The sequence below is a fragment of the Lagopus muta genome, chromosome 4, assembly GCF_023343835.1.
Source record: "Lagopus muta isolate bLagMut1 chromosome 4, bLagMut1 primary, whole genome shotgun sequence".
NCBI lineage: Eukaryota > Metazoa > Chordata > Aves > Galliformes > Phasianidae > Lagopus > Lagopus muta.
In genome coordinates, this window is record NC_064436.1 from 35169047 (window position 1) to 35182345 (window position 13299).

A 13299-nucleotide genomic window follows, 5' to 3' on the forward strand; every position below is an offset into this window, starting at 1 on the left:
CTTCTCCCTTCTCTTTATCCAGGGAAGAAAGAAGATGCTGTCCCTGTAGGAGGGGCTATAAGCAGCATCTTTCTGTTCAGAATATGTTGCCTCTTACATCTCTCAGAGTATCACTCCTGTTTTTCACCCTGTCTCAATCTGACTTGACCTGTAATGGCACATAGCAAGCTAGTAGTGTCTGGGACTTTTATATAGACTCAGAATATGCCAGCACATGTCCTAACCTGAAAGAAAAGTGAGCAAGACTGATGTACATGGGCAGAGAGGATTGAAAAGAACGGGAAGCCTATGAGAAAGTGACAAAACTAGTGACTAATAATTACAAAGAAGGGGCTATGTTGTGCCCTAATGCAATGTACCTAAGTCCAGTAAAGGTAGGGGATACCAGGCCCTTACACAGAGTCCTTTTCTTCAATGGTAAAACATATAAACTATGTTACTTTGAAGAACAAGCACACATTTCACTCTTAAGTGTTCTAATGCTAAACAGTAAATAATAAGCAGCGTTGTAACTACAGCTTTTTCACTATTCCTTAGCACTGATCCAGCCAGTAGGAACTTAACAGACAATGCAGAGATGAGTGCCCAGTGAAGCACTACATGTATGTGACTTACCATGTTATTCAGAATAGTTCTATTCCCAGTGAACTGATGGTGTGTGGCTTGTTTTAGAGAGATAGCCAGTAGAGTTAAACCGAGTGATCTGAATGTCTTCCCTTTAAGTTCAGAAATCTGAAAGAAAAAAAAAATATTGTATTTTACTTCCAATTTTTAATTGAAAAAAGTGTTACATTTAGCAGTTTTAATGCTACTTAGATGTGCTCAGATAAATAAAACATGAATACTCAATATTTGACAGCCCCACTCTTCCTAAAGAGGTGTAAATCAAGAATAATTCAGCTAGGCCTATCAGAACTAATGATGCTGCCTAGAAAGCAAAAAAGAATTATGAAGATTTATACAAGCTGATAATTCAGTAGAGTACCTATATAAAATTGTTCCTAAGTTACAGAAGAGTTAGATATCACTACCTCATGTTATTTGAATAAGACATAAGTTCCAGGTGAAATTCTGACTTTTGAAATATATATAATAGCAGCAGTGAGGCCAGGACTTTTCTCTGTGTACTTTGCAGTTGGTCATGGCAGTTCCAGAATCAGTAGGCTCACTCTTGCCCATGGATCTTGCTGTCCAGCACTGTCTGAACTATCAAATTCCCACTTCACACTTCTAAATAGTGTAACTTCATTCCAAATGTCAACAGAATCCTTAATGCAAGTTTCTGTCATTATTGTGTGAGGATACATATACATCACTTCCATCAGGAAAAAAAAAATAAAATACAAAGATGCTTATTGATCTGTTTAATTTCCAATTCAGTTTTATTTCAGTCTGCTGTAGTACCACTGCCACATCATGAAAAACCAGACTTCAGTTACAGCTGTCCTTGAAGAGGCATCAAGTGTCAAATGTAATTTAATTATCAGGTGCTAGTTGTCTTGAATTCAAATATTTCTGGAAGAATTCTGAATCACTTATGACATTGTCAAATGGGTCACATTGACTATAAGTGCTGATTACCCTTCCAAGGTCATCTTTTTGATCAGTGCTGCCATATATATAAAGAAGTGGCTTACAGACAAAGTCCATGCATACTACCTCACTAGGAATCCTGGATAGGTCACTTGTGCATCAATCTATGTTGCAAATTCATCTTTTTTTTTTTGCATGTATGCATCGTGTATTACCTGGACACTGCTATTCAGTCTAATTGACCATGTATTCACGTCCGATGTGCAACAGGAAGCTTTCTTGAAATCAAAATATAAGTTCAATTTCAAGTATTGATAGACCTTATATGTCAGTCATTTTCATCTCTTTAATATTCATTTTTTAAGAACACTTGTTTTGTTGTTACATATAAACTGTTTTACATGTTTTACAATTTATTTCAGGCCCTAACACATGTATCAGAGGCCTGCTACCCTTTACTGGATGGCTGTAGAAAAAATAGGCAGAAATGGCAATCCTTAGCTGAACAACAAGAGAAGAATCTGATTAACGGAGAAAGCAATCAAGCCAAACGGAACTGAGATGCCGATTTAAAAACCACAAGCTTAAGTTCACATAGAAGACGTAGTAATAGGGAAGTACTGCATTCTACTAAACACTGTATGGATTTGGATTCTGTTTTTGCCACTGCTGTATTATTTTTCCACATTTCAATATATAGCATGACGGTGTATATGCCAAGACCATATAATTCTTCTATTACATCTAATGAGATGGAAAAAGATCTGCAGTTAGTTTACACTAACATACTCCATAGAAGGTATGAGTGCAGTTTACTCGAGTGTCCCTGAGAGCCTAATTACTTCATAGATGTACATATAGTTGTTCAGTGATTATGTTGTGGCCAGTATCTTAAAGACTACTGCATTTCGCACCTTTTTGCCTCTTTCAGTCTTGCTGTGTTAGGCTGTAAAAGAAATGCACAGTCTTGCCTGTTATCTTCCCAGAGGTTCAGAAGAAAAACTGGGACTAATGCTGGCAAGCCTGATCCAGCATCCACTATACCAACCTCTTCCAGAAAACAGAACTGGGCTTTGAAGTGGAGAAGCCCCAGAATTTTGTACCCAGTAGCCTTTTCATATTATAAGAATGTCTTAGCAATGTGTTACATTTTAAAAAAACCCTGTGAGTTACGAGGCAATGGGGGGCTTAGGAGTTTCGTGGTACAGGTGTCATAATTATCCACAGATAATGGGAATTGCTTGAAGACTGATGAAATACATCACAACATAGCTGACAGGCTGCGTGCCTTGGAAGAATGACCGCAAGAAGCAGAGAAATTGAAACTAAACAAGATATTTCTGTATGCTCATTTTAACTTCATTTTGAAGTTGAATTTAACATTGTCATAACAAATAAACTGAATCGCAGGCGGGAAAGGAGAAGAAATGTGACTGCAAGAGCAAGAGATGAAAATCCAAATCGGAATGATGCAGGAATGGCATGCTTCCAGTAACCATCAGTGGCCGGTGCTATTAATGACCATCAATAGGCCAGTGTTGTTATGAAATGGCTATGACCACTTTGAAGTATTATGTTAACATATTTTTAAAAATATTTTTAGCACTCATTAGCGTTAAAAATTATCTATCACTATGTCTTAAAGGAATATGAAAAAAGAATACCAAAAGCAAAAATAGCCCAGGATGCTACAGGGATTTACTGTTTGTGCATAAGGGTCAACATTCAGCAAACTGAGAATCAATTAGCTTGCACTAGGAAAAGAAGGCATTGATATTTCATTCAAACAAAGATGATTAATAAAAGTGATTTTGAACTCATCACTGGGAGCCAATTCATGAAAATATACACATAAAACAGTCAAAAAAATAAAGCAGTACAAGGAGAGTACAGTTTCATTGAGCAGGATTAAAAAATTAATGTCAGCATTCTTAGACTGGTGAGCAGTAATTTCAGTTACACAGAGACAGAAAATGTTGATTTTCTTTTTTTTTTAATCTTTAGCAATGAGGCGGTAGTTAAAATTAATAAAAGTAATACATTTGGGATTAGACTTTCAAATCCAGGAGTTAGTTTGTATTGCAGTAATCCAGAAAATTCTAGTTGAAAACTGCAATGCATTTAGTCTTCCCAGGAGATTATCAATCCCACCTGCAGTAGCCAGTCAGAAGGACACTGAAAAGGAGCTCTTTTTGTCAGTCTCTGCATTTAGATAACAACATCAGAAGCTAACAAAAAATGAAGAAAGTGTTTCAAAATGTTCCACAGAACTGTTTTTCATGGTCACTTTTTTTTTCTTTTTTTTAATGTAGACTAAGGAATTCTGACAGTTTGCAGCATTTCTGCCAACATCTATCATTTGTTACTGATTAAATCCTATCTCAAATTTCTCTTATGACTACCAGTAATAATTTATTGCAGCTGAATGTGAAAGTATTTTTTCTATAAAAGTATTTCTCCTATGAGGTATTTTTTTTTCCCCAGGTTTTCAGAAACAACAAAAAAAAAGTATGGAATTCAACAATAATTAAGGTTTCTAGAGCTATTTTGAATTTGTATCTACACATGTATATTTATATGCATACATGGCACATATGTATATGTGCAACAGATCATGGCTCTGCACAAAAACTACAGCAGCCTGCCCTTCCCAACCTTCCAGCTCAAAAAGGAAAAAAACCAAAGCTTTTAGGTACTTTTTGATAAATAGGAATTCTGCTTCATGATTTGCATAGTACTCGTATATTCTTTTCCTTGAATGTCTGAGATACTAAAATGTGTCAACTATAAAGTACATATTTAATATAAATATGAACAAAATGTATGTATATAAAGGTGTATTCTTGTTGGTATGGTTGAGACTAGCAATTCATGGAGACAGCACAACTGTGGTGATATTACAGTGTAGTAACCAATCATTTACATTAAGATTCCAGTAACTATACTTCTCTGCTATATTGTGTGTTCAACAAAACTTTACTATGACATTAACTTATAAATATTAGAAAAGATTGCTGGATTCTTACCTTGGACTTGAAAAAACATGCATGACAATCTGCAGTTCTTCAAAGGTTCACTTAAAATGAACAAAGCTATACAGTATGTGCGTACATGTAATTACATATTTGTACACATTTATCATACCAAATCTCTTCCACTACCAAGATTCAACTACAGAAATATAGTTCCTAGTGATTAAACTATTTAAATGTCACAATATGTCTGTATCTGTATATATTTCTACCAAGAAAAAAAAAAAAAAAGCCATTAAACTACTGGTTTAAGAATTTTAAAAGCATATTTTGCTCTTGTTTCATGAAAAATCAGACATCTGTGTGAAGGCAAAGGGTGCCAGTTTTGTTTCATAGCTCTGTGTGTATTGTTTGAAGAAAATTTTTCTTTTATTTCATAATGTAGGTAGATGAAAATATGAGAAAGAAAAAAAATAAAACAGGCTGTTTCTTACTTAAATTCATTGCCTTCCGGAATTTGACATTTTCATACTCAGCCATTCCATACTTTACAGCCATGCTGCTATTAAGTTACATGTATCTAATAATTTTAGTCAGGTCTCAACCATTTACTGCTCTATCTTAAATCATCTAGCTAAGGAAATCAAGAGGAAGATGCAAGATGCAAGCAGAAACTGAGTGCATCACTTTGTCAATTCAGTTTTAGGTCTGTTAAAGCCAATGTGAAATTTGGTATTTAAGTTCCTAGGTACAAAAGTTGTTCCATTAGTTTTTAGTACTTGTCTCAATAGGAACATCTAACACTCGTTCTCAGATATACACATTTTCTTTTGAAGTCACTTCACAGCACAGTTTAATGCTTTATGTACAGTTCTCTTTCTGGTTTTGTCCCCTTTCTGAAAAAAATAACTTGTCATGCTTGTTAATGTATACAGAATTACTCATTAACCCTAGCTCTTCTATAAAAAACAAGGCTCTTACACTGTAGGTAGTACTTTTCCAAGAAGTTATCCACACACCCAATATTAGCTGTAGAATATAGGTATGTAGGTTTTCTTTAATCTCAATAAGAAAGGAGAGAAAAGTAATCTTGATTTTAGCAATTGTATTGATTTTTAATTAGTAGCAGTTTAAATCATTCTCAGATGTGCACAGAATGCAAGCACAAGCAGACTAGTGATAGAAGTGAGTAATCTATTCCATCAATGACAGCTGATCTCTCTTCACAAGAGAGGGCTGAAGCCTGATAGAGGCATCATCTTCCGCCAGCTGGGTGCATGTAAAGGTAAGTTTTCAAACTCCAGTCCAATGCATTTTAATCTGGTAGTGCTGTGAACTGATGCTTCAAAACTGATTCTTGTGTGTGTTTTTCAAAACTGCTGGGTAACTGATTGTGCAGTCCATTAGAGGGAAAAAGTACAAAAAGCCAGACTTAGCCCCTCAATTAAAATTTGGGAATGCTCCCGGAAGGATCTGGTTGATGCCCCTTGCAGGTAAGCCTGAGAAAATAGAGTGTTGATGGAAAAAGTGCCTCAATCATAATAAATTCAGAAATGTTTAAAGGTTTTAGAGATGTAACCTTTCAGGTGATTTTTTTTTTACATTAGCTTTAGCTAAAAGTCTTGTCTCTGCAATGCTGTAGGTTGTTCTTCATGCCAAATCACATGCAGTCTACATTCTACAAGGTTTCAGCTTTATTTCTTAGTCCTCTGCTCTGCCTCTTCATGGACTTGCACTAATTTGAGAGAGAAGCTCGAACACTGGAGCTTGAATAAAAACCTAAGTTTACCCTGAGGATAAGAAATAGCGAGGGCTGGACTATATGGACTTTCATAGGAACAAGAAACATCAGAGAATCTGGCCTGGCAACTGCTAACTCTTTCTAAATATGACAACTTGCGACTTCAAGATCTTTTATTTTTGTCATTGCAAGATATGAAAATTGCATGGGAAATTTTATTTTCCACACAGAGAAGTCTGTTTCCATAGAGAAACTCGTATCTAAGTACCACTGTGTGTAAATGTATATTTATGTGATAATGCTAGATAATACTTTCCACTAACTTTCACTGCGTGAGCTTGTCATGCTAGTTCCTAAGGTACGCTCAGATTCCCATTTAAAGTTAATTACATGATTCCTGTTTACCTCAGTGGAAGTTCAATTGAGCTGTATAGGAGTGAAGGAATAGGTCAAATTCAGCTTTTCTAGCTATAGACTCATCCTCAGCAACACCTGCCTCACCTGTTCTTTACTGTATTCAGCTATTCCTGCTGATGCTCAAGGTACCTCACAGATGTAACTGGTTAGAATTTGAGCCTTCTATGTATTCATGTGGCAGACACATGCATGTGTCTCTTGAAGAATGTAGTGTGAAATGCACTGTAAATAGTTTTAATATACATTTCTATTATACTTTAATAAAAATCCTAATCAAAATCACTAGCCACCAAGTTTGTCCGTTTGTATTCTTTTATCTTAAAAATATTTCAACATAGTTTCTGTACACAGTATTTTTGTACTAGGTTATCTGGGTTACTCTGTATCTTATGTTCTGACTTTAAGGAGAATTAAAGTCTTCTGAATGTTATGGGTTCTCACTTGCTTCTGTCCTATGGATACTCAGTAAAATGAATTACATTACTTAGAGAAATATTACTCTCCTACTTTCTGTGCAGTTGATGGAGGATATAGAGTCAGGTTATCTTCTGAAGTCAAACTGCTGCTTAGTTCTTCATTTCTTCTTTATTCTCTTTGTATTATTTCATGTATTTTAAAATAAAAAAGACAATGCCAATTCAATTTTACTGTTTGTTAGCTAGTATCATTGAAGTTAAATTTTCAACACCTACCTTACTGTCCCAAGTAAAAATACAGCTTCTGCAAATATTTGTTATATTGCATTTTCAATAATTTCTCTAGGTTCTAGAAATTCAGACAAGAATTTCACTATTAATATCAGGATATTTCTAACACACACACTGCTGATGTGAGACTGATTCTACAGCAAATACTCATTTGCTACTACTAACCACTAGAGAGCAGTGCAGCTACATTTACTAGGAGCTATCAGAAACCAGATTATATATTGGTAAGTAGAACTGGCAAATAAAACTGTTATATACAAATCTGTCCTCATCGTTTGCCCCCAGGTGTCAATTTCTGAGAAGTACGTAAGAGAGAATGAAAAAGCCAACCTTTCAACTTCCAGCAAAACTTGATAAACTTATCTTTTTGCAACAAAAGTTGTATTGTGTGCAAACTTAGATCTTGGCCAATGGGCTTCTTGGCACATCCAGTTCTTTGGCTATTAGGTTCTCCACAGCAACAGTTCTGAGTTGGTGGGGGTTGTTTATTTATTTATTTATTATTTTAGCTCTAGGCAAAACCAACAAGTATGTGCACCCCGACGAACAGCAGTCTCATTCAAAAGTTATGAAGGGCCAGATTTAGTCCAGCACAAAACACAAGCACCATTTGCTCAAACCAACTTCAGTGTGTGAGTGCAACTCAACAACTATCTATGTATGTCTACATATACCAGGTAATCATTTGCTCTGGGACTACAATCTTTCCACTCCAGTCACCAACTTAGAATCATCACGTTCCTGCACAGCGTTCAGTCGCCTCCTGAATGTTTGAATTCCTTTCAGAAACACGACGCTGTTTTCAACACAGTAATACTGGAATATACTGGAATACATTTCTTACCCATTCCTGAAAAGAATATCCCTTTAGCCTAGAGTATGTTGTTGAAGAAGTGAAAAGCAATTTTAGACTCGGACTTTCACATCTTGCGTAACTATGACTTCTTGATGAATGGAAAATAGCCCCTTCTTCCACCTATTGTAGTAAAGGTGCCAGCTATTGCTAAAATGCAGCGATCGTTGCCGTGAAATCTCTTTTTGAGATTTTCACAGAATAATTCTTGCAGTAGTAAGCTTTAGGTTCTGGATTTAAGGCATCTAACAGCCATTCTGTTTTTCAGCCTTTCAGAGGAGAATAGCATTTCTCAGCATTTACAGAACTGTGACGTAGGACTTTCAAGTTCAGCTGAAAAACATCATGAGTTACAATTTTATTTCAGTAACTTTTAATTTCAGTACATGCAGTTCCAATTTTTTGTAATACCTGGCTGCATGGTTTTCCACAGTATTCCAATGCTTTATTTTATTCAAACTGTATTTTTACGTCCTCTAAGAGATTAAACTATTCTCCAAAAAGCTATATTATTTTCTTTTCTGAACCTCTACTTTCAAGAGATGATAAAATCCACTTTCCTGATATGATGAAATATGAGGCTAATCAATTCAGCCATAGCCTACTGCTACACTCTCAATAATTTATAACAACTGATAAATAGCTCTGCACTTTACATAGGTTTTTCTTTAACATTATAGAAGATCTTTAACATACACTAAGAGTAAAATAAATGGTTAAATCCTACCATTAAGTTACATGTGATTAAGATCACATGCAAACATTTCTTCTGAACTTTTTTTTTGTAGTTGATCAAGTTACTGGCATATCATTTTATGACATTACTTTTTTTTAACATAAGCAAAAGTCATTTCATAGATAAGTTGAGGGGTTAATTTGATCAAGGTCACACAGAAAGTCAACATCTGAGCTGGAAATAGAATGAATAGGACTAAGGTCTGTGTCCCAGTTCTGCATTTATACAAGACATGAATAAAAGAAAGAACACTCTTCCATGTTGAAGCCATCTTCTCCCTTTGGATACATGAATGGATACATATACCGGCTGCTTAGTCTGGGGAAAAGGAGGCTGAGGGGAGACCTTACTGCTCTCTTCCAATATCTGAAAAGTGCTTACAGCAAGAGCGGGGTTGGTCTCTTCTCACTGGTGACAGGATGAGGGGAAATGGCCTCAAGTTGCACCAGGATAAGGTTAGGTTGGGTATCAGGAAAAACTTCTTTACAGAAAGGGTTGTTAAGCACTGGAATAGGCTCCCCAGTGGGGTGGTTGAGTCACCATCCTGGATGTGTTTAAAACCTGTTTGGATGTGGTGCTCAGGGACATGATTTAGAAGAGGGTTGTTAGAGTTAGGGTAGTGTGGTCAGGCTGTGGTTGGACTCGATGATCTTTAAGGTCTTTTCCAACCTGAGCAGTTCTATTATTCAATTCTATATAAGTGCTTTATTATCAGGGCTATACAGAGTGCTCCCTTGCTGTCCTGATGTACTCAGGAGAAGTCTCCATGTTACAGACTGAGATCAGATTCAAGTCACTAATCCAGATAATCACCATAAGAGATATACAATCAGCTAACAGCTGTGCTAAAATAAACTAAAAGTCCAGTTCAAATTTTGCAGAAGTCCAAAAGGCAAATGCAGACTGTCAAAACTAAATGTTAGCTCACTGCACCATAACTCATATCCTTCTTCCATCAAACTTCTTACTCTAAATAAAAATAAACTACTTCTCTAAATTTGCTTGCTACTACGTACTTGGAAAATACAGAAGAGTATTAAGAAACACATTTAAATACCTCAGCAAGTAGATAAGCCCTACATGTCTACTGAGTCAACCTGTATGTGACAAGTGACAAAAGTCACTAATACTCAAAGGTTTGTATGAACTTTGGTGTAAAAGAACACTGTTGTTTAGATTGGAAATTGTTCAAAATCATGTCATTTTCATTGCTACTATGACAAATTGCACTAACCTAGCTAACTAATCCTAGGTTACATTTTAGGATTTTATGATCAACGCCTGCTGCAATACAACATCCACTTCAGTACATACTTTGACATTATTTATTGAAGTCTTAGGCTACAGTGTTAGCCCATAGTTATCCTACATCCTAGGCTACATAGCTAGCCCATAATTATCCTAAGGGTGGCTTTACTGACATAGCATTATCCATTTACTATAGCCATATAAAATTGAGTATTGTGGTTTAAATGCTTAGTCAAGCTTTATGACAAGGGACCTAGATGCACTAGAATGATTTAAATGCCCAGCTAGCCTTGCTATCCCTTCCTAGAAATTTAGAAGATTCATGTAATAAAAAACATGTACAAATACAGCCAAATTAATTTCTGACAGAAACTAAGTAACGTGCATAGTTTAAACAGGTATGAACAGATTCATATCTCTCCTAGCATGTTTAATAACACTGTAATATAAAAATATATTATATAACTATCTTATTTTTATCCTGACCCCAAACAAGAAGCACTCCATGGTAAAGCTGAATTCTACTGTCCTAGCTCATTTTAGGCTGAGCAACTTGACAACAAGCCAGAAAACAATAAACGCGATCGAAGAACGCAACCCACTGCAAAAGCATTTTTGTCACCCTGATCTTTGGAATCTCATTGATAATTATCTTCATAATTTAGCCTGGTGAGATTATCAGAGACTGGCACGATGAGATTGGTACAGCAATACAAGTTAATCATTTATTTCCATCCACTGCATTTAAAGATCAAACTTCGAAGTCATGCTTATCTTTTTTCTAGTGTCTCGTAGCTAGCAAGCTGAAGAAAGCCACAAAGCAAGAATCCACTCCCTTAGCTTTCATGCAGACAGCGATACTTCACAGATTTTTTAATGCAGCATCTAAGCAGAAATTGTAGGTTTGAAATCTGCACAAGGACAAGCTAGGCAGAAGAAGGAAAAAGGTTGTGAGATATTTCAATATAAAAATACCTCCACCAAAATTAGTTATAATATTAGAAGAAGAAAAAAACTTCTACAGAACTCAAAGGAACTCTGACTAAAGTGTACATAGCATCATTCTTTTTACACATAAGAAAACTGAAGTCATATTTTAGTATGTTCGTAATCCTAATTAACTTGTAAATTATGGGAGATTTAAAATGCAGCTGTTTGTTTTGCCATTGACATTCCATCCAACCTCAGGGAAGAACAGCTCCTTATGCTGTCAGTTTTATACCAACGTGGAGACACCATGTAACTCATAAATACCAGCCACTGTGGAGATTCCTTCTTAACAGAAGGATCCTGTCTTGTCAGAGCTGTGAGACTGATCAGAAGAGCATCCTTAGGATTCATACTCAATGAAAAGAACTGCTAAGGATGGAAAATTGAGACAGAGAGGGAGCAGCAACAGGCTGTAACAGGAAATCCAGGAGCCAGCTACTTGCTGTTCCCATGTTGAAAAGGTTTGGAGCTGGCTGCTTAGCCTGTCTTCTGAGGGAGCCTGAGGAATCACAAGTGAGAAGAGGCAAACAGTGATAACTGACAGGAAAAGCACATCTGGGAGGAACTCCTGTTAGTTTAGGACTCGCTCCATGAGACCCCTCCCTCTTTGTCAAGGTTGCTGAATAAAGCTTAATGTAGAAATTAATGCTTAAACCATGGACTTTGTTTTCAGAGCTTAAAAAGATGGCCTGAAATGACAATAATGAGGGGAGAAATCAGCAACACTAATTTTCTTTAAATACATAAAGGACTACTTCAGATGTTTTAAAGTTCCTTAAATGTAATGAATCAACAGCTTCTTGGAGAGAAAGTCAAATTCACCTGAAAATTAGGAAACTCTCTTGAAATGCTCAAATAAAGTGTAATTTTCCACTTGTTAAGAGTTCATACTGTCGTGAAACAATGGGAATATGGAAGATGTTGCCACTATTCAAGTAAAGTATTTTCAAAGTATCTATCAGTAAACAATAAATAAATATCCAACCTTCCCATATAAAAATACTGTACATTATGTATGTGCATGAATTATGTATCCATATTCTTTTACATATATTTGAACTGCTGCATGGCATGGCCCCATGTTTCTACTGGATTCAAGTCAACCTTTCAAGTGAAGAAGTGGCTCAAAAGTGACAGTGCACCACTGACAGAAAGAACACTTCTGCAAAGGCTATTAAAAAAAAGAGAATATTTTTAACAGTGTGATCACCTAACACCGTACTTTTGTTTACATCCATATATTACACAAGTGATATAGATAGATAATGATAATTACAAAGGTCAAGAGACAACGCAATGCAATATAAGAGATAATCTGACTAAGAAACAAACATTCTTTTTGCTTTTTTTCTGAGCTTCCTCAACAGTGGGATGGGTATCCATGATGAGCACAGCACTGGGCATGGGCTATGACACTTTCTGAGGCACCAATTTTGTGCCCAGCTCCATAGTAGTACAAACACATATCTTCTGCCTTGAAAATAGCCGATTTTTATCCAGTTCCAACTACAGGGCTGGCAGGTATACGTCTCCCTAAGGCAAATGTCATGCCCATACCTGGCAATGCTACAGCTCACAGTGATATATAACAAATTTCTCCTTGATATAAAACAGTAATTCTGGAATTACAATACTTTCGTAGGGGCAAAATTTTATTTTCTATGAAAATTATGCCTACTTCTTTGCAAATTTTATATTAGAACTTTGCTGTAAGTCAGTGCGATTTAAATAAGAGAAAGAAATAAACCTGAATATGCGGGAAGAACCTGCATTTAAAAACTGTAATAATGAGATGTAAGTGCTGTTGTTACATTATGAGGCAATCCCTTACATTTTCAACTGCAAATTACACAGTCCACAAGCCTTTGATACGCCATCGTATCGAAGACGGGATTGTAAGGAAAGAGCAGCTGGCCAGCACAGCTAGAGTGGCAGACCGCGTTTTTCCCTACACTTAGACCAAAAAAAAGGCATTACTAAGGTGAAAGGCTGCATCTTCAAGGAAGGGGAACTGCAGCAGCTGGTATGGAGGAAGATGAGAGGACAAACTGCAGCTTGAAGAGGATATGTCCACAGCCCCAATCCTTGCCACTTCTGGGTGA

At 36.2% G+C, this 13299-nt stretch overlaps 1 protein-coding gene and 1 long non-coding RNA gene across 7 annotated transcripts in view; one reads left to right on the plus strand and one right to left on the minus strand.

The window, feature by feature from the left end:
• LOC125692616 (uncharacterized) overlaps window positions 1-1949 on the minus strand; it is a 42150-nt gene extending 40201 nt beyond the window's left edge. The window contains exon 1 of the long non-coding RNA XR_007376781.1: window positions 616-1949. This is a non-coding gene — a long non-coding RNA (uncharacterized LOC125692616). The remainder of the gene's footprint in view (window positions 1-615) is intronic.
• The window catches only part of PDE5A (phosphodiesterase 5A), a 132412-nt gene extending 125467 nt beyond the window's left edge, over window positions 1-6945 (plus strand). For all 6 annotated transcript variants that reach the window (XM_048943322.1, XM_048943317.1, XM_048943318.1 and 3 more), the window contains exon 21: window positions 1956-6945. In XM_048943322.1, the coding sequence (XP_048799279.1) occupies window positions 1956-2093 (138 nt within the window). In that variant the 3' untranslated portion in view covers window positions 2094-6945. The remainder of the gene's footprint in view (window positions 1-1955) is intronic.
• The last annotated feature ends 6354 nt before the right edge of the window (window positions 6946-13299 follow it).